Genomic DNA, 17959 nt, shown 5'->3' with positions numbered 1-17959 from the left:
AACTTTTTGGTTTTCCAACGACGAACGAGTTTCGCGCGCTGATCCCATAATTTGAGTAGGTGCCTGTCTGCCTCAGGTGTCTCGTTTGTGTGCTGTACGACTTCGGTGGCGGTGCTGTGAGCCTGGCGAAGGGCCGCGCTCCAATCCTGGATAGATTCTATATGTCCCGTAGGGAATTCCGAATTGCGAAATTTTGGCCAGTCCGTTATTCTGGCTGGTCCAATGCTTTTCCGGATTTTGGATGAAGGGATAGGGGTGCTTAGGATGCAGTGGTCGCTCCCCAATGTTTCGATTAGGTTGGTCCACTTCGAGTGGCTAACGTTCTTGACCAGGGTGAGGTCAGGACAGGAGTCTCTAGACACGCTGTTTCCCTCTCGTGTAGGCAAGACAGGGTTAGTTAGAAGTTCCAGTCCTAGCGTGTGTATCGCTTTCACTATAGACTGACCTCTTGCCGTGTTATCGCAATACCCCCACTCTCTGTGGGGTGCGTTGAAATCTCCTACGATCACGAACTGATTACACTGCGCTTTGTGAGAGGCAGCCAATAGTAGGTCTGTAAAGTCCCCTTTCCTAGGCTTGGGGGGCATGTAGACGTTTATGACAAAGGTGCTTGCTCGGCCGCGCTTGTTGGGCACAATCTCGACCGTCAAGTGTTCGGCGTCCGGTACTGGCAGGGCGTGCTCGACCACAGTTACATCTTTTGCCACTAGGATGGCAACCGATGGCATCAGGGGCTGACTAATCGTACAGTATCCCGCCAGCGTCGGGGCCTTATCGGCTCCCACTTCCTGCAGGCAGATAATGTCTGGACGGATTGGAGTGGTGGCAATGAACTGTTTGAGAAGACCCGCTTTGCGCTTGTAACCTCTACAATTCCACTGCCAAATTTCTATGTGTTCTGCATTTTGGCTGCTTTTAGGGTGCGTGGCCATCTTGGACGTGTCGGAATGACGTGCGACCCGCATCGCTGCTGACTGAGCTGGTGCGACTGCGTAACTGCGAGGGGCCCTGGCCATGTTCGTCCGACGAGGCTCGTTTACGGTATTGAGTTTGAAGCGCCTGGATGGCAGTTGTGTGCTGATTGAGAATAGTCTCATGTCGCGCGAGTGTATGGTGAATGGTTTCTATTTTCTCTGTTAGTGTTTGGAGAAGTGTGGACATTGAGACCTGCAGAGAGTTCATTATCCGTTCTTCAGTGTCGCGGATCATTTGGACGGTTACGGATTCTGTCGGTTTTGCGAGGGGTGGCTCTGAGTCTTTATGTGGGTGCGAAGGTGTTTTGTTTGTTTGGTTCTGTTTGAGGACCTGTTCTGATTTGCCCGTTAGGACCTTAATTTTCGTGTTTTGGTCGGTTATCTTGGCGCTTTGCGACGCAATGGTAGCCCGCAGCTATTCGAAACGGGGGTCGTTTGAAGGAGCGGGAGGTCCCTGCACTTTCTCTGCCCAGCTCACTTGCTTTTGGCCTTGCGGTGGCGTCTTCTTATTTCGTTTTCCCTCGTCCGCGGCCGGAAGGGCTGGGGGCGGGACTGGTGTCTTCGTCCGGGGTCTGGAGTTGGAACGGCTCCGTGAGCGGCTGCTGCTCTGGTTACAACCTGTAGTCTCCTCGTCGTCCGATGAGAACCATCTGTTGTTGTAGATCCTGGGTCCCGCGTCTTTACGGGACTGGTGAGTCATCTTCTTGGCGCCTTTGTTAGTAGCGGGTCGTGGTGTTCTGGCTGGTTTTAGACGTTTTAGGCACTCCCGGGATCCCGTCTCGTGCTGGCAGGCGCACAGTCCGCACTTGGGTTGGCACTGGTGTGTTATGGGCGGGTCCTGGGCCCCGCATAGGCGGCAGACTCTAACTTTTGGTGTCGGGCAGACGTCCGGGCAATGTCCGGGTTGCATGCATATATGGCAGAATTGCCTGGCTGGCCTGTACGTGAAGCACGGGTATTCGCAGCCGTCGTAGTATACGGATCGGGGGAGTTGGGTTCCTTCGAGCGTGAGAAGGGCTGTCGTTGAAGAGCCGAGAATTCTGGCGTCTAACAGTTCGATACGGTTGTCCCTGATGCGCACCCCCGGCACGAGGGTGTCGCGTGTCTCCTGGGGATCGAGTCCGTGAATGACCCCTCGGAGTGTGGTAGCTGGAAAAGGGACGTACGCTCGCACGGGGTGGGGGCTCTTGTCCAGGGTGAGGTGGGTGATCTTACAGAGCTCCGCCGCTGTTTCTTCGTGCAGGGTGCTGATTACGAGGATTTTGGACCCGACATGAGGTCGGAGTATGTATTTGCCTTTCACCTTGGTCGGGTCTCGGCAGGAATGAACGAGCGCTGCCGAAATGACACGGGTCGGGTAGGTCTTGAGCGCTAGCCCACGTGTCGGTCGGATGACGACTTTTATATCATTTTTTGGAAGGGGTTGAAGCTTGGGACGGTGAGTGCCCGGTGGACGGATTGCGTTCGATGACTGTCCTGACGTGCTCGGCGGGTTTCCACCCACGGAGGCAGAAGAGTCCGGAGTGGATGGATTCTGGGCTTGCCTGGCCTGTCTGCGGAGCTTCTTTGCCCGTCGCTTGTTGAGTGCGTGCTGCCAGCCTGGACCACCGCCAAGAGGTGAGCTCGCATTCTCCACGGACGAAGAGGACAGAAGATCCTGGTTCTGCGGGGAAGTGTCACGGGAATCCATTTCGGAGTCGTCGTGCAACGGGTTTGGAGAGTATGCATTCGGGTAGGTGCCGCATAGCGGTGTCGCACCGCTCGACGACGACCCAGTGGCCATTTGGTGGACCTGTAGCCTCACAGGAAATCAGTTCGATGAAAATCACCAACACGAAGCTCGAGAACGAGGGGCGCGAGGCGAGCGGAAGGCCCTCATCTCTCCCGTGGTGTCGGTCCTCCCCCTACTCCCTCTGTCCTCCCTCTTCATTTCGTTTTTTTTTCCTCCTCCGCCTCCTTCCTCCTCGATGTCTTTCTGCTTCCCCGTTCGCTTCGCGTCCTCTCTCGCTGCTGTCTTTTCGTTGTTCGCTTCTTCTACGCGCGGCCTTTCGCGAGGGGCTCGCCTTCAGCACACGGCGGTGCGTCATTGGTTTGCAGCGGGATCCGCTTTTTTGCCTCCTCCCCCCCCCCTCCTCCTTTGTCTCTTTCGGAAGGGCTGGGAGGGGGTATCCATGAGAAGAGACGAGGGGGATGTGGCAGGAAGGGCACGGCCAGGTTGCGTGGGAAAGGGGGACCCCAGCTAGCTTGGTGGGCAGGGCGGCAGAGACGAGAGAGGAAAAGTGCTGCTGCTTGCTCGCGCTCGGGCGATTGCGGTGCGGGGCGACAGCGCGTCAAGCTGGAGTCTGCCGACGAAGCGACTGACTCGCCGAGCGGCGCGTTCTCAAGCGCAGTGACAGGGGTGGCTACATGTACTACCACATTGAGAAGTAAGCACCATGCCTCGCGAACAGTGCTGTGCTGTCTCGGCACGCATCTTGTCTGTGGCGCTGACGGGTTGCACTGGGCGCAAGTGTGCGCGCGCCATCGCCGCAAGTGTGCGCGCGCCATGGCCGCCGGCTGGTTCCAGTTACGCCGGGTTTCACCGCGTCGCGCCAGCGTGGCGCCAGAGGGCGCGACGCGTGCGACCGTTGTTTTTTTTTTTCCTCCTCCATGCCTTTATTAGCAGGCAGCGGCGATTCGCGCTGCGCCTTGCTGGCCTTGCCTTGAGCGTTTGTCTTTACTGTCGGCAGTCGTTACTGCTAACGCAGGATTTTTATCTGCATTTAAGTTACCGCCTCCTCGTGTGTGGAAGCTCATCAAGCTGTGTGCAGCCGCAACCGAATGATCAGTCCTATAAAAGCTTCTTTGATTTCGCAAGAGCGGAGGAGTCTGAAGCTGGAGTGAAGCATGAGCTGTTAGACAGGTACAGCCTCGCCAGCGTGCCCGCTCGTGCAGATATCATTCATGTAGGGTGCAGAAGTGTTTGCTTAGTTGACCGAAACTTACCCCCGAGAAGTCATAGAGGTGTGTAGGGAGGAGCACGTGCTGCTGTGTGGATGTTGATACTCGGACTTGCAGCGGAGTGGAAGCTACTACGAGCACGAGGCGACGGCTTCGACAGGTGTGCTGCTCGCACGCGCTCGTAAGCCAAGTACGCAGGTTTGCAAGTCGTTTCTTCGTGCTCGCAGCTTCCACTACTGTGAACAAGCTGCGAGACGGAGCGTACACAATGACTTCACTACCATGACCATGGACCCACGGAGAGGGACGCGCGCGAGCTCATCTGCTACATGCGCCAGGGGTAGAATTCTGACTTGCAAAAGGAAATGAAGTACCCGTCTTTGCCGCAACTTCCCTATGGCACTCTCACTTGCGAATTTCATTTATTACGTAGCAGTTCGCCTATTTCAGTTAACCACGCTCTGATGCACGATGTGATGTTACGTTCAGAAACTTCAGCTAGCAATAATCAGGAACGAAGCTAAGCAAAGCATTTCTTATATTTAAAGGCAGTCAACTTTAAGAACTTGCATCCAGAAGGCAGTAATGTTCTCTACGACTGCTTTTCGCTTGGAGGTCACACTAGCGCTCTGCGTGGGAAATTAATTTAGGTGTGTGCAAATAGTACTTTTTCGATAGCGAATCGAACACGGATAGTGTACGTAGTTTTGCTGCCGAATCGAATATGAATAGTATAGTTGAAAACTGAATCAGTACGAATCAGGTATTTGTGGGATTATTCGCTAGGCATGCGAATATTCATGGAAAACAGCGAAGCGTTACCAGCAGCGCGTAATTCATGGAATTAAAGTTGTAGCTCTAGAAAGACTCATCACTGATCTCCACTAGAGGACGCGCTACATTATGTCAGTATAGTATATTAGCTGCATGGGCGTCATTTCATAGGCATAGGAAAATTAAATTTGCCACGATCTCCGATATCGGACAAGAAGGCACGGTTTGCCAAACCTGGCTGAACTCTCGCCTCGGACAGTCTTGGAGGAAATGTGCATGAGCGTTGAGATCGCGGCAGCACATAGTTAAGCTGTGCGCCGTCGGAGTGGGCCCTGTTTTTAAAACTGTCGTCGAAAGAAACAACGGCGCTCCCTATTCGAACTTCGTGCTAGTTAATAATTAAGCGCGTTTCTTTTTATGATGTCACTGGCAGCAAGTGCCTCGTGCTGAAATGGGTGTTCGGGCAACAGTTTGCCGCATTGAAGCCAGAAGATGTTTTTAGCATACTATACTTTTACAGCCTTCCATGCAGCATGCTGTAGGGTGGGCATCGCAATTGTTTACTTTTCTTACCCTGTGCAAGCGAGTTCTCAACGCGGCGCATCCTACTGAGCACGCTGCCGCTGTTAGACCAAGGCTTTCTTGATTTGCCAAGGGAGCGGTGGTCAACCTCTTGGAGCCACGAAAAGGAAATCTTCGATCATTGCAATTGAATAAGTTTCCACGGAGGATCCGCCTCCGGCATCTTTCACGCTTGAAAAATGGGAAGCTGTTCTCGCCAGCCCGAACCCGGACGTTCAGTCCCGGGCCACGGCAAGAACGCAAGAGGTAACCGGAGCGGCTGAAGTGACCCAAGAATATCACCATCTCCCTGACAAAATTTTCTCTCTCTCTCTCTTGAATTACCGCGTTGCCCTCGACAAGGAAGTGGGAAGGGTAGAAATTCGTGATGCCTGAAGCGCTGATTTTGTAGTTTTGTAGCTCCGAGAAGAGAATGCACGCCAAAAGATTGAAATGTATGTATACAACCTCTTCGGGGGTGTGACCTGAAAATTTCTTTGTGGGGGAACCACGTTTCACGTGGTTGTGTTCAGCGCTGGATTAGGGGGGGAGGGGGTGGCGCTAAGGGGGCTGCAGCCCAGGGCTTCACCTCGGACAGTAGGAGAATGTGGCCCATTTATTCTAACCTACCTGCTTCATATATGGAACCATGGGCAACAGAACTTCGAGCGACATGTACGAAGCGAGAAAACCAGAATGAGCAGGCGGGGCCTCCCGCCTAATGTAACAGCATGTGTTTAGCCTGATCATTTGGGGGAGAGCTATATAGACCTAATGCATAATGGACTTTGAGGTTATTTTCCTGTTGATGATGATGGTGTATTTTTATGGTGCAAGGGCATCTATGGCCAATGAGCGCCATGGCACAAAGTATTTTCATTTGCTCAAGGTGGGGTCAAAAACCCATTTCCCAAGCATTTCACCCTGAATAAGCTGAGCACCAGGCCAGGGGAAGCTCGTACCTGGAGAGATTATTTTTCTTATAGAATTCATTTTTAAAATAGAGAGTGTTGTGCTTAAATTCATCCTTGAGGTATTCCATTTTCCTGAATAAAATTCCTCAAACGGGTTGAGCTAGGCAGACATTAAATGAATGGTTAGACAGAAGTCTTTAAGGCAGTTCAACTTCTGGCTGTGGATGTCAAGCTCAGTCAGGTCCTGAAGAATCCCAAACCTCCAGGTTTTTTCATATGCTTTCTCTAAATTGAAGGAGACAGCAAGGCAGTGTTGCGTATGAAAGCTTCTCGAACAGTATTTTCAAGTCGAACAAGGTGGTTGGCAGTGGAGCACGCTTTTTCAAACCACATTGGTGGACATCCAGAAGCTCACGGACATCTAACACGAAGGTTAATCTGATATTCACATCACTTTCAAAGGATTTCACTAGACAGCTGGTGAAGGCTATGGGCCTATAGCTGCTAGGAAGGGCAGGTGGTTTTCCGGTTTTCAAAAGTGGAACAATAACAGCTTTTTTCCAGGCTTTGGGTATTTTCCCCCCCGATACCCAACTTTGTTAAAAAAAGATATTAAAAGTACCTCTACAGCAGGTTTAAAAAGGTGGGCTAGCAGTTGATAATGTATTTCGTCAGGGCCAGGTGCAGTCTGCTTGCCGGCGGATAGTACTGGATGAATTTTTGAACTGCAAGTAAATTATTATAGGATTCATTTGTACCGCCACTTGTCGGCGGTCTGTTTTTCAGTTGTGCTTTTGTATTTTAGGAATGATTCTGTGTAGTGAGATGAGCTGGAGACTGTACAAAAATATTCACCCAAAATATCTGCCTGTTCTTCTATATTTGTCTGTATACCAGGGGCTGAGAGAAAGGGAATTGTGAATGGGGAGTAGCTGCCACTCATCTTTCTAACCTTCTCCCACATTTGTTTTGATGTGGTTGAGCTGTTTATAGACGACACGTAATCTTGCCATGAAGTTCTTTTGGCATTACGGCGGATACATCGGGCTTTTGCTCTGGACTTTCTAACGGTTATGAAGTTCACCACAGGTAAAATGGAATTCTGAAAGATTGAATCATGGCAGAATTTTTTTCACCATATCAGGGAGGCAAAGCTGGTGCTTCCTGTTGTCGGAGTTTGCATTATGCATTATTTTTAAAATTCTGTCATAGTAAGCATTTACCACGCTGTGTCAAAATGGTTTTTTTCTGTTGAGTTTTTTGGCGTTTATTTTTAGAGCAGTCGTTGCACAACCACTTGGTTTTTCATTATATTGCAGTTTTCAATTTCATGTGAGGGCAGAAATTGCATTCAGGTTCATCGCTTTCATGTTCTGCATGTTACCGCAGCGGCCAAGTGGTTGAGCATCCGCCTCGCATGCGGGAGCTGCGGTGTTCGATCCCCAGTGCCGCCGGGTACCCACCGGTGATACAATGGGTACAAGCTTTCCCCTGGTCTGGTGCTCGGCTTATTTAGGGTGAAATGCTTGGGAAATGGGTCTTCGACCCCACCTTGAGAATTTGAAAAATACCTTGTTCCATGGCGCTCTTTGGCCATAGATGCCCTTGCGCCATAAGAATCCATCATCATCATCATCTTCTTCTGCTTGTTTTTGTCGGGTTCATGCAACGACTGCTTGGTCAGCATCTGACTGCTTGGTCAGCATCTGGTGAATCAATGTCCAACACCTCATCACATGAGGTGGGCAGCTCTTGCATTCTAAAGGTCTCGTGTTCTGAATGTCTGCTTTGGAGGAAAAAGCATTTCTCCTGATATATAAGGTGCAGAAATGTCAGAAAAGGCGACATTTAGACAACACAAACTGTTACAGAACTCAAACACAACTGCAAGGCACGTTCTACTTTAGGGCCTACACCTTCCAATCATTCCATTTGGAATCACTGATCTCTGCGAACCCTTGTAGCTCTCGTTAACTTGTTTTTACGAAAGAATTTACTTTGAAGGAATAACGTCACCTGCTAGTCCACCTCTAAAACAAACACCATTTTTTAAATCGAAAGCTTTACTAGCTTAGCTGCGCCCATTTCGCTGTTGTCTGTACACATGACCTTGAACAGGAGCGGAGCTGCTTAAGTAACCACGTGACGTACCACGTGCCTCGCAGCAGGTGCAGCCATGTGCGCTATCATCGTTGCAGACCGCTGCACACTCCCTATCCAGCGTCTTGCTACAGACGAAGCAAGTTAGCCGGAGCCAACGTCCTCAAAGGTGGGTACTCGCAGGCATCAGGCCGAGTCTGATCATCTGGTCGACACTGCCAACTGTGTAAGGGATTTAGCAATCGATAGGAAGCGTAAATGCACTAAACAGGCAGCCGAAACCAATGAAGAGCGGTACCTTCACCTCGCTCGTTGCTAACCACAGTTACACCAAGGCTTAACTGGGCGGTACCAAAGCTTTCGCTTGCATAACCAGGGTTAGCTGAGCTAAGCCGCAGCCAATTTATTTTTTCCATACGGCCGAAGGGAGGCAGTGGTATCCATCAATGGTGGCAGCAGAGTGCAAGCAGTTTTCGCACTCCCTTCTTACAAAATATTATTTGCCTACGGTTTTTATTTTTAATATATATAAACAGCTAAATAAATGCTGGATTTGCCATAAAAACAGTTGGCGTTTTCTTCCTCATCTCATGCATATGTCTGTGATTCCAAATCGCTGAGTCGGAAAGGGTTAACAGCATTTTTATTACACTGCATGCATAAAAAAAAGCTGTAAGCATTTTGTAGGTGAAATCTGTAAGCATTTGTAAGCATCAATTATAGGTGTAAGCATTTTCTAAGGGAAATAGCACCACAAAGAAAGCTGCCTCTTGGAATCACTGTGTTAATGTAATTTTGGTTGCAAAAAATGGTTTCTTTGCAGATATGTAACAAAACTGCATTCTCATCAAAAATGGCTTTGCAAAACGTAGTAGTGCGAGTAGCGGAAGACGTGTGAAAATAGTGAATGTGATAACTATAGTAGGCTGGTTAGCTAAATTCTAATAATTCACAGCGATATAGTACAGAACTTAGGATTGGCAGCTGACTGTTACTACAGTAGACTCCCTTTAAAGGGGTAGAGATACCAAATTACAAGGTTTTACAAAGCTGTCTTATGTTTCCTTTGCATGTGAGGACCAAATAGGACCACTGGAGCCAAGTATTAAACTCAAGGGAGGTCTAGAATATATTTTAATCCTATTTTAAAATTTGAGCAAATGCTCACTCTTGAAGTCTGCGCCATCGCTAGCGCATCAGCGTGACATAGATTCAGAGAAAAAAAAACACTATCGGGTATTTGTTGTGTCATTGCACAGTATTCTGAAGTACGGGATGGAAGTTTTGCGGCCTAGCAACCTTGCTCACGATTCTTTTTTTCTTCCGATGGCTCCACAGCCATCCTTCAGTTGATGAAACCGAAACATGTTGCATGAGAAAAGAAATTGAATTATATATTATTTAATGGTCCTAGGCAAATACCACATGGTGAACCATGTTTTCCATTGTATAGCGCATCACTTGAAAGAATAAAACACGCACCTAAAATTAGGTGTCTATGACTCATTTAACAGAAGCGCCCCTAAAAAAAATATGCAAGCATGCTAGCTATATCTTTATAATGTAATATGAAAACAATGACTAAAATAAAATAGTCTTTAATTCAGAGCAAGGATAAGGATGTTGTGGAGGGCTTTTGTACATATGTGCCCATGCAGTTAGCCAGGTGAAGAACTTTAAAACATGCCATGATTGTGCTCCAGCCATCACAGGTAGCAATGTGAACCTCCCTGAAAACAGCTGGTTATGTGTGAAGTATTTTGTGCCTGGTAGCATACCTCTTGTATCCCCATCAAAGGCAGCACTTGACTTGCTCAAGTTATGTGAAGCCGCCTTCATGCTGAATACTGAAAGCACCCTCAACAACAGGGCTACACTGGAGCACAGTGAGAAATAAATTATAAGATACGTAGCTGCAACTATACCATCCTGTAACAGCATGCCCCAGAAGCTCGCTACCTGCTTCTCGAGAACCAGAATCCATATTTTCTGCAAGAAAAAAATGAAACTATATCGAAGCTTGGGACCAAAATGTGAGCAGGAGCATTGGGGTGCATCAGGCTGCCAGTGCAATTAGGTGAAGGTATTGCAGTACTATCCAATGCATGGTTCTTCTTAAGTTGCAGGCCAGAAAAAGTACTGAAGGGGCACCTAAGAAAAATTGCAGTTAGCACGTATCAATACATTTAACATGTCAAAAATTAAGTTGTTTTATTACCCCCCATAAACTTGCATACAAGGGCAGATTTTAATAATAGGATTATGGCATGCCACATAAGACATGTAACAGACCTGGCGGCTCAACTCCACCCGAAAAATACTACAAGAACTATGGCTTCCGTCACAAGAGCCACCCCTGTGCTGATACCCTGGAGCTTGAGACGCGGAAACTATTCAAAATTGCACCAATTCCTAAGAATATATGCACCCGATTCATGACAAGGAATGAAGGGGGCATAGAGCAAAATTTATTCAAAGTAAACTAATGAAAGACCTTCCTGAGGAACCAGCCTATTGCGATGCTGCCAGTGGGCTAGAGGTGGCCGTGGTCATAGCAGTGGTAGATGGTAACCACTCCCAGAAGGTAATTGGATCTGTCAATATGCGTAACGCTTTAATAGCTGAAGAGGCTGTGATAGCGCTAGCATGTACCGGTACTACAGACAATAAGGCGGCTGTTAGGAACTTTGGCACGGGCCTAATTTCCAAGCAGGCGGCCAGTCTACTGAGGAAGCACCCGCTAAGCCGGGAGGTTTCAGTCATCTGGGTTCAAGCTCATGAGGGTCTACCAGGCAATGAGGCTGCCCATTGCGTCGCTCGAGATGTATGCACCCGAGCAGCCGTAGAGACCCCACTACCTTGAGACAAAGACCCCCTCATCACCTACAAGGAGCTCTCCGAGACTCCCAGACTAGGCCGAAAGATCTATCCACCACTAGATAGGTCCCAAACAGAATGTAGGGCCTGGCGAAAAATTCAGGCCAAGCGCTTCTTCCCTTATGTTACTCTGCATAGTGGGCTTACAGGTGACCCAGAGGCTTGCAATCTCTGCAACATACCTCTGAGTCAAAATCATCTAATCTGGCAATGCCCCGAATCTCCGGGAGCTAAACAGACTGATCCCCTTGATCAAGTTGCCTGAGAGTCCTACATCCGCAGCCCAAATGCAGATGTACAAAAAATCGTAATACGCTTGGTAGAGGAGGCTTACTCCAAAACCTTCTCTGTGGTCACGATGCAAGAGGGCCAGCAAGGGGGAGACCCTCCCTGGCTGAGCCCCTGCCCCGAGATCCATGCCGGTGTAAATAAAGTCTTCTCTCTCTCTCTCGCTATTGAGCTATAGAACCTGCCTGCGCACACTATGTGTGTGTGTGCGTGTTGACACTCGATGGTACCCATAAAAGACGCGTCTTCATAATAGCAGGTATTATTGGGTTTATTAGTCGTGTGAGGTTGCTCGGGAGCAACCTGGTCCACGCAAATTCCACCGCGACACTAAAAAGAGACACTAAACTTATCCAGTCTCTAGAATCTGCAGTGAACAGCTATGTTGAGCGTGACGTAATAGGTGGTGCCCAATCTGAACGGGCCGCAAGTCATGCTGGGTACTCCGACTTCCAGGTCGTTCGGCTAGATGCTTGTGTACAGCGCTTTGCTTGAAATGCAGAACTTGCAAACTTTAATTCGGCTCTTTATGCGTTAATACACGCGCATGAAGCCGTAGAAGCAATCAGGATACTGTACGTGCATTATTATGTCCGCGCTCGACGTTCCGTATATGAATTATTGGCGAAAAAGCGTTGCAAGTGCAATCGTTTCGGCATGCGTCGTCTGTTCGCGCAGAGGTCTAAGACGCTTCATTCACTCACTGAAAAGTTTTCCTGTTGTTACTATTATCATGCACAATTATCATGTTGCAATTATCATGAGGCTGCTACATTGATCTCTAATATATGTTAGGGTACATATTTTCGAGAGGTTACACGCTACCAGGCGCTGAATATATGGACTACCAGCAACCGTACTCTAGCATTACATACGAGCACACTGCTGCGCACATTGTAGCACAGTGGCTGCGATGGCGAAGAGCTTGCATCATGCAAATCCTCTGAGTACTTGCGGTGCTTTTTCTACACCAGCCGCAGTGGCTTAGTGGTTAGGGCAGTCGGCTGCCGAATCGGAGGACCTGGGTCAAATCTGGGACGTGGCGGCTGCGTTTTGAAGGAGGCGAAATGCGAAAGACACCCGTGTGCTGTGCGATAGAACCCGTCTAAACTAATCTGAAGCCTTTCACTATGGCGTCCCTCATTGCCCATGTATCACTTCTAGACGTAACACCATGCAAGTTACAATATTTTGTGATTTTATAGCCTTTACAAAGCTTTCACGAGCACTTCATCGGAGGGTTTCTTGCCATGCGGCAGCAACGGAGCTGTCGTTGCCTGCAAGCAAGGTAGACCGCATTTTATTTTCTGCGCTAAAATTGGCACATGCGGCGTGTTGAGCTCTTCCCACAAGTCCGTACTTAATGCTTCACGACCTTAGCAAAGGTGCACAATCTGTTTTGCTGTCGATTAATGTTCTTGCCAGCTCAACTGCTTTTGTCAAATATTTGCTATGGCTTATGGAATAATTACTGCACAAGCTGGCATGCATAACAACTGTCTCAAGCAACTGAATTTCAGTTTGTCTATAATGCAGAAATGCAACTGCATGACAAATGTGTTGCATTTTCAGCCCTACTGTATTATTTCTGCCAGTACGAATTGCACCGAGCATGTGCCGAGACTTTGTGGCTAAAAACCTCTACAAATGTGCGTCAAGGGCATGTATAGGCAAGTGACATAACATCTATTCCAGCAATGAGAGGTGCACCCATTTACTGAGGCTTTGGCACATGCATAAGAACTTCTCACACACAAAATTAACCATGCGTAGTTATGCACTGCAATGCATTTCATGGCCTGCATGGTGGTGTGGGACATTACATGCCATTTACATATAACTCGCAGCTCTGAATGTTAAGAATTCCTGAGCTTGATTTCCCAAATGCTGGTTGCTGCATTGTGTAGATGAAAACAAGTACTAAAATAAATGCTTTGTTATACGGCATCTCTTGATCAATGTTCACTAGCTTCAGAAAGTAAATCAATGTGGCTTCCCATCAAGGCAGAGGAGAGCCTGTAGCCATTTTGCTGTCGTGAACTTAGTGGTGAACTTAGTGCTCGGAGCCTGGTCGAAGAAGAACCACCAGCCAATGTACGGACAGATATCCCCAATGGCAGGCACCTCAGCTGCTGATACACATGTACAGAAATGTGGATTATATAGCTTATGCATTGTGTGCAAAGTGTTCAAGGTAAGGTAGGTTAGTAACAACTAACAACACAAGCAGCTAGGGAGAAAATGAGCTTGCTTTGAGTTTTTCTTAATGAAAACCTCAAATCAGAGGAAGGCATCAAAGCCTGATGCAACAGCTACGCTACAGGCACCACAACATAGGCATAAAGACAAAACAGAAAGCAGACCGCAGCCAAAAGCAGAAGTAACTCTTCACTTAGGCAGCTTTACTGTTTGTTGAACTGCAAAATGAGAAAGTTCATCGGCTGTTAACTGGTAACTCTTCTTGTCATGTGAGTAATAACATCTGATATAACCGTTGTCTTGCAAGAACTCTTGCAGGCACATTTTATCAAGCACAGCACGTAATAAATGAGTTTAATGCAGGAGATCTGAGCGACAAATAGTAAATTATAATAAATAGCATGGTAGAGTGTAAAAAAATCATGCTTCGGCTGTTCCCAGCACACACACAAGCTTGATCGGAGTTGTTTTCAGCATTTTCTACAAGTTCCTTTCACCAAATCTTCTGCAATGTTGAATCAAAGGCGTTCCCACCCAGTTTGAGTTTTGGCATGAGCACTGCGGCATAGCTTGTATGTTAACTGACTTTGGTAAACCGTCCCTAAGACACGTGGTACCAAAAAATCTGGAATGTCTGTGAACACAATGTGTTCCTTGGCCTTTTAAAACTAGCAATTTTATAGCATGTTTATTACTTTTTATTCTTGCGGATAATTGACCCAATGACCACCAGACCGGCCTCTGCCGTCCTTGCAGCATTCTGCACTTCTTGAAATCACCAATGTCTCTCTAAATAAGTCAACCATTCAGTGCAATATTCCGACATGCAAGCATGCAATGCATCACACGTAAGCTATAGACGCAGACATTTATCTACTTCACATGCATGTTGAGCACCTAGACAGTTTTCAAATGATGCTTTGCTGCGCAGCGACAGTTCAATATCATAACATTTGTCTCGGATGTCAATTCTCCTATGTGCTGAAAACAACTCTGATCAAGCTTCTGTGTGTGCTGGAACAGCCGAAGCATGATTTTTTTTTACGCTCTACCGTGCTCATAACTTACTGCCTCAGAGTATGAAAAGAATGGTGGTGAATAATTCTTATCACTTTGTAATGCGATCACCTTGTCTGTCACCCTCCCTCTCCTCACACAGGAAACGGAGAAGCATAACTGCAACATGCCGGTCCACACAAACGGGGAACTGTAACAGCTCGCTTATAATTTTTCCATACTTGCTGCGTGCACATGTCGACTGGTCTGCTGGTGAAAATGTGTGTTTCACTTTGGGCATGAAGTTAGCAAATATATTCTCATATAACAATTAATAATTCCTAAAAGTGCTCGTAAACATATACTGCGACCAGCAATCACAGGCGACGGGACCCCGCCGTGGCCGGTGTCGCCGTTTCGGCAGCTGACGGTGGTGATCGCATAGGCCTGAAGTGTTAGCTCTGAATTCCAGCAACTCGCATCCAGCACAAATTTCTGAGGAGTAACTCGTTCTGTCCTTTAACATCTTGTCGAGCTGTAGTGACGGAGGCCGAATAGCACATATCTGCACACCAACGACCGCGCGGTTCTGCCGCCGTCATGCGAGACCGGCTGTGGCCGAAGTTGTCCGAGACAGAAATTGGTGCTCCTCAAGGAGAGAAAACAGCCTACTTAACCAAATTCTCAAGCTTGCACAACGCTCTGAAACGTTTACCACCAACAAAATGCTCGAAGCAAAGCCAAGGGTTGTCCGTGGAGCTCGTAGCAGGCAGTCTGCCAGCGGATCGCAACGGCGTAGTATAGTATACATACTTGCGCCGTTCGCTACTTGACGGCACTCGTAGCATGTTACATTCCGTTGCAGTGAAGTTACTGCAGTTTGAGGCAGTGCACAACACCATTTTTTCAGCTATGTGAGCGTTGGTATTGAGGAAAGAAAGGTCGAAACTGCACGTCTGCAAGCAATGCCTACACAAACGAAACCACAGGAACGATCCGAAGTCAAAATTCACGTGACGGGGCCTCGCCGTGACGCCATGTTTTGTTGAATCCGATGGCGACTTGGCTTGGCTTTGTTGAATTCGATGAAGGCTGGAAAGGAGACACGCCATCGGGCTTCGCGACGACACCGCCAGGGTGACCACCTGAGTCGCCGTGGATTGTCGTGATTCTGAGTGATCGCATTGAAAATTGTGAGCAGGTTATGAATTTATTAGCTTTTTTTCACTAGAAGACAAGTGCTCCAAGAGCGCAGTGTGCTGAAGGAGCAGGCGCATCAGAACAGGTGCTAGAACTCGACAGCTTTGTCGCTGTGCGCTTACGCAGTGGTGTGGGCTATTTGCACGGTCAACCGTAGGGACTTCGAACAGGTCCATTGTGTGGCTTTGTGCTTTTTTCCATACACTTCTTCTTGGCATCGTGGGCTGTTTAACGGTTGAGTGTCAGTATTAACTCGTTGCTTAGGTACTTGTTACGGTGTACAAGAGTCAACCCACTCATTTTCAAATCAAAAAACAGAAAATCCAGTCTATATACATTTCTTTTTTTCATCTTTTTTTTCAGTCAGCTTGACACAGTGATCACATTATTTTGGATCACATGACTCTATAAGGTCACTAAAACGCTGCTAAAGTCCTGCATATTTGTGCAAAGTATTCTTGTTAAATTAGGGTTGTTTGGGCAGAAGTGTTACGTGAAATATGAACTTTATTAAATTGGTATCGTCAGCTCTTGCAGCGAAGACGCACTAACTAAAATTTATGGCCATGAAATAAAGACGAAATAACGTGCGGTACTTTTTCCCGAAACAGTACAGCGTTCCTTTTTTTTTTGTAACTAACGTAGGTCGGTAACGCGCTCCTTTTTTTTTAGCTTAACGAGTAGTATTTAGTTACTTTTTTTCGGTAACGCCTACAACACTGATCTGGCAACACCGCGCCCACAGCTTGATCCTACCGCGTCCTCAACTTCGCTTGATGACGGCAAGAATCGGCGCTGGAAAATGGGTTCGAGAGTCGAACTGTGCCGGTGTCGTTTTAATGCGCCGCTTTAAGCATCGCGCATTATCATCGATATTTTATTTCGAAGTGGACGCATATTCACCTGGTGCGGTAGCGAGCGGTTATTTTGCGCTGAGTGGATAAATATGTTGACTAACTTCTGTGACAGTGCGAACTATCGTGCGCGCCGACGGTAGCTAGCATCTGCGTGCATAACAATATAAGCACACGAGACCCTCAGCCAGCTGCGTAATGCCATTCTTTTAACTGCAACATGCAATGTCCATCAGCGGTTTTCAACGTCAGAGCCTGAGCGCCGTTGCCAGTGTTGATTGAACGAGGCGGGCGTACTCCTAGTTGAAACTGCGTCTTACGTTGGACGCAGCTGTAGTGAATATTGCTCTCTTAGCAGTCAATATTAACATGAAGAAAGAAGACGTATATATTTCAAAGTTATTGCAAGCGAGGACGCAGCTTTTTTTTATATTTCCTAGTGCGATACTGAATTGAATTTCATTTTTATTTTGCAACACGACGTTGCGGGGAAAGCGAGGAAAAAGTTGTATGCACAACTTGAAAGATCATGAATTCCTCTTTACACAAGAGCATTGATGCTAGCGTAGATCCTTCCTTCCTGCCATGAAGAGCGCGCTTGCCTGATTAGAGAAAGAGCCTACGTATATGTACAGCACTGCATGGACTGCATGATGCATGCATGGACTCGATACGCCGGTCAAGCTGTGTTTGCAGGTGTGAAGTTCGCATGTTTGGTTACTTCCGACTGGGTTGCTCCTAAAGCTGGACAAATGGGTATGTCGCGGCTGAAGCTTTTGCAGCATGCCACAACGATAATGAAACCAGATGACCTGAAGCGTTTTCAGAACACTGCCGTACGTAGTTTCTAAATTAGAAATGCGTTTTTCCTTTACAATAAGATAGATACATTATCCACTTTTTGGACAAAGTTTAGTAACCACGGATATTGCATGGATCCTGGAAAAAATAAAACACACAGGTAGGTAGGTGAAAACGTTACTGATGAGCCTTATGGATGAGTTACTGCCTAGGGTTGGTCTGGCTCTTGATCCCGGGTGGTGGCCAACAGTCCATGACGTGCGGCGACAGCTCCAGCCCACTTTACCAGCCGCCTTTGTGAGGCTGGTTCGGAGCTGGAGACCATGATCTCCCATCCCTCTTTGTACGTGAGGTTCCATGTGGTTGGAATCCTCGGCAGAGATATAAAATGTGGTAAAAGTTGGCTCTCGGAAACCCACAAAGAGAGCATTGGGGCCTGTATTGGCCTGGGGCGGATAAGAGCTAACAAAGCCGGTGAAGG

At 47.7% G+C, this 17959-nt stretch overlaps 1 protein-coding gene across 2 annotated transcripts; it reads right to left on the bottom strand.

The window, feature by feature from the left end:
• Nucleotides 1-365: 365 nt before the first annotated feature.
• Nucleotides 366-15959, bottom strand: LOC144114318 (uncharacterized). Of its 2 annotated transcripts, none has more exons than XM_077647972.1 (2): nt 15437-15959; nt 366-5382 (listed from the first exon to the last, which is right to left on the bottom strand). In XM_077647972.1, the coding sequence occupies exon 2, from the start codon at nt 2755-2757 to the stop codon at nt 1390-1392; it is 1368 nt and encodes a 455-aa protein (XP_077504098.1). In that variant the 5' UTR covers nt 2758-5382; nt 15437-15959; the 3' UTR covers nt 366-1389. The 2 variants fall into 2 exon arrangements, 1 of the variants encoding a protein (XP_077504098.1); XR_013311011.1 differs by lacking the exon at nt 366-5382 and adding an exon at nt 11684-12705.
• Between the last annotated feature and the right edge of the window lie 2000 nt (nt 15960-17959).

The sequence above is a fragment of the Amblyomma americanum genome, chromosome 1 (genome assembly GCF_052857255.1).
Source record: "Amblyomma americanum isolate KBUSLIRL-KWMA chromosome 1, ASM5285725v1, whole genome shotgun sequence".
NCBI classification, from domain to species: domain Eukaryota; kingdom Metazoa; phylum Arthropoda; class Arachnida; order Ixodida; family Ixodidae; genus Amblyomma; species Amblyomma americanum.
Note: the sequence above shows the minus strand (reverse complement) of the source record. Positions and strands in the feature narration are given on the sequence as shown.

What these genes read in the sequence shown, in the direction of transcription:
- LOC144114318 (XM_077647972.1), bottom strand. Translation starts at nt 2,757, where the DNA reads ATGGCCACTGGGTCGTCGTCGAGCGGTGCGACACCGCTATGCGGCACC.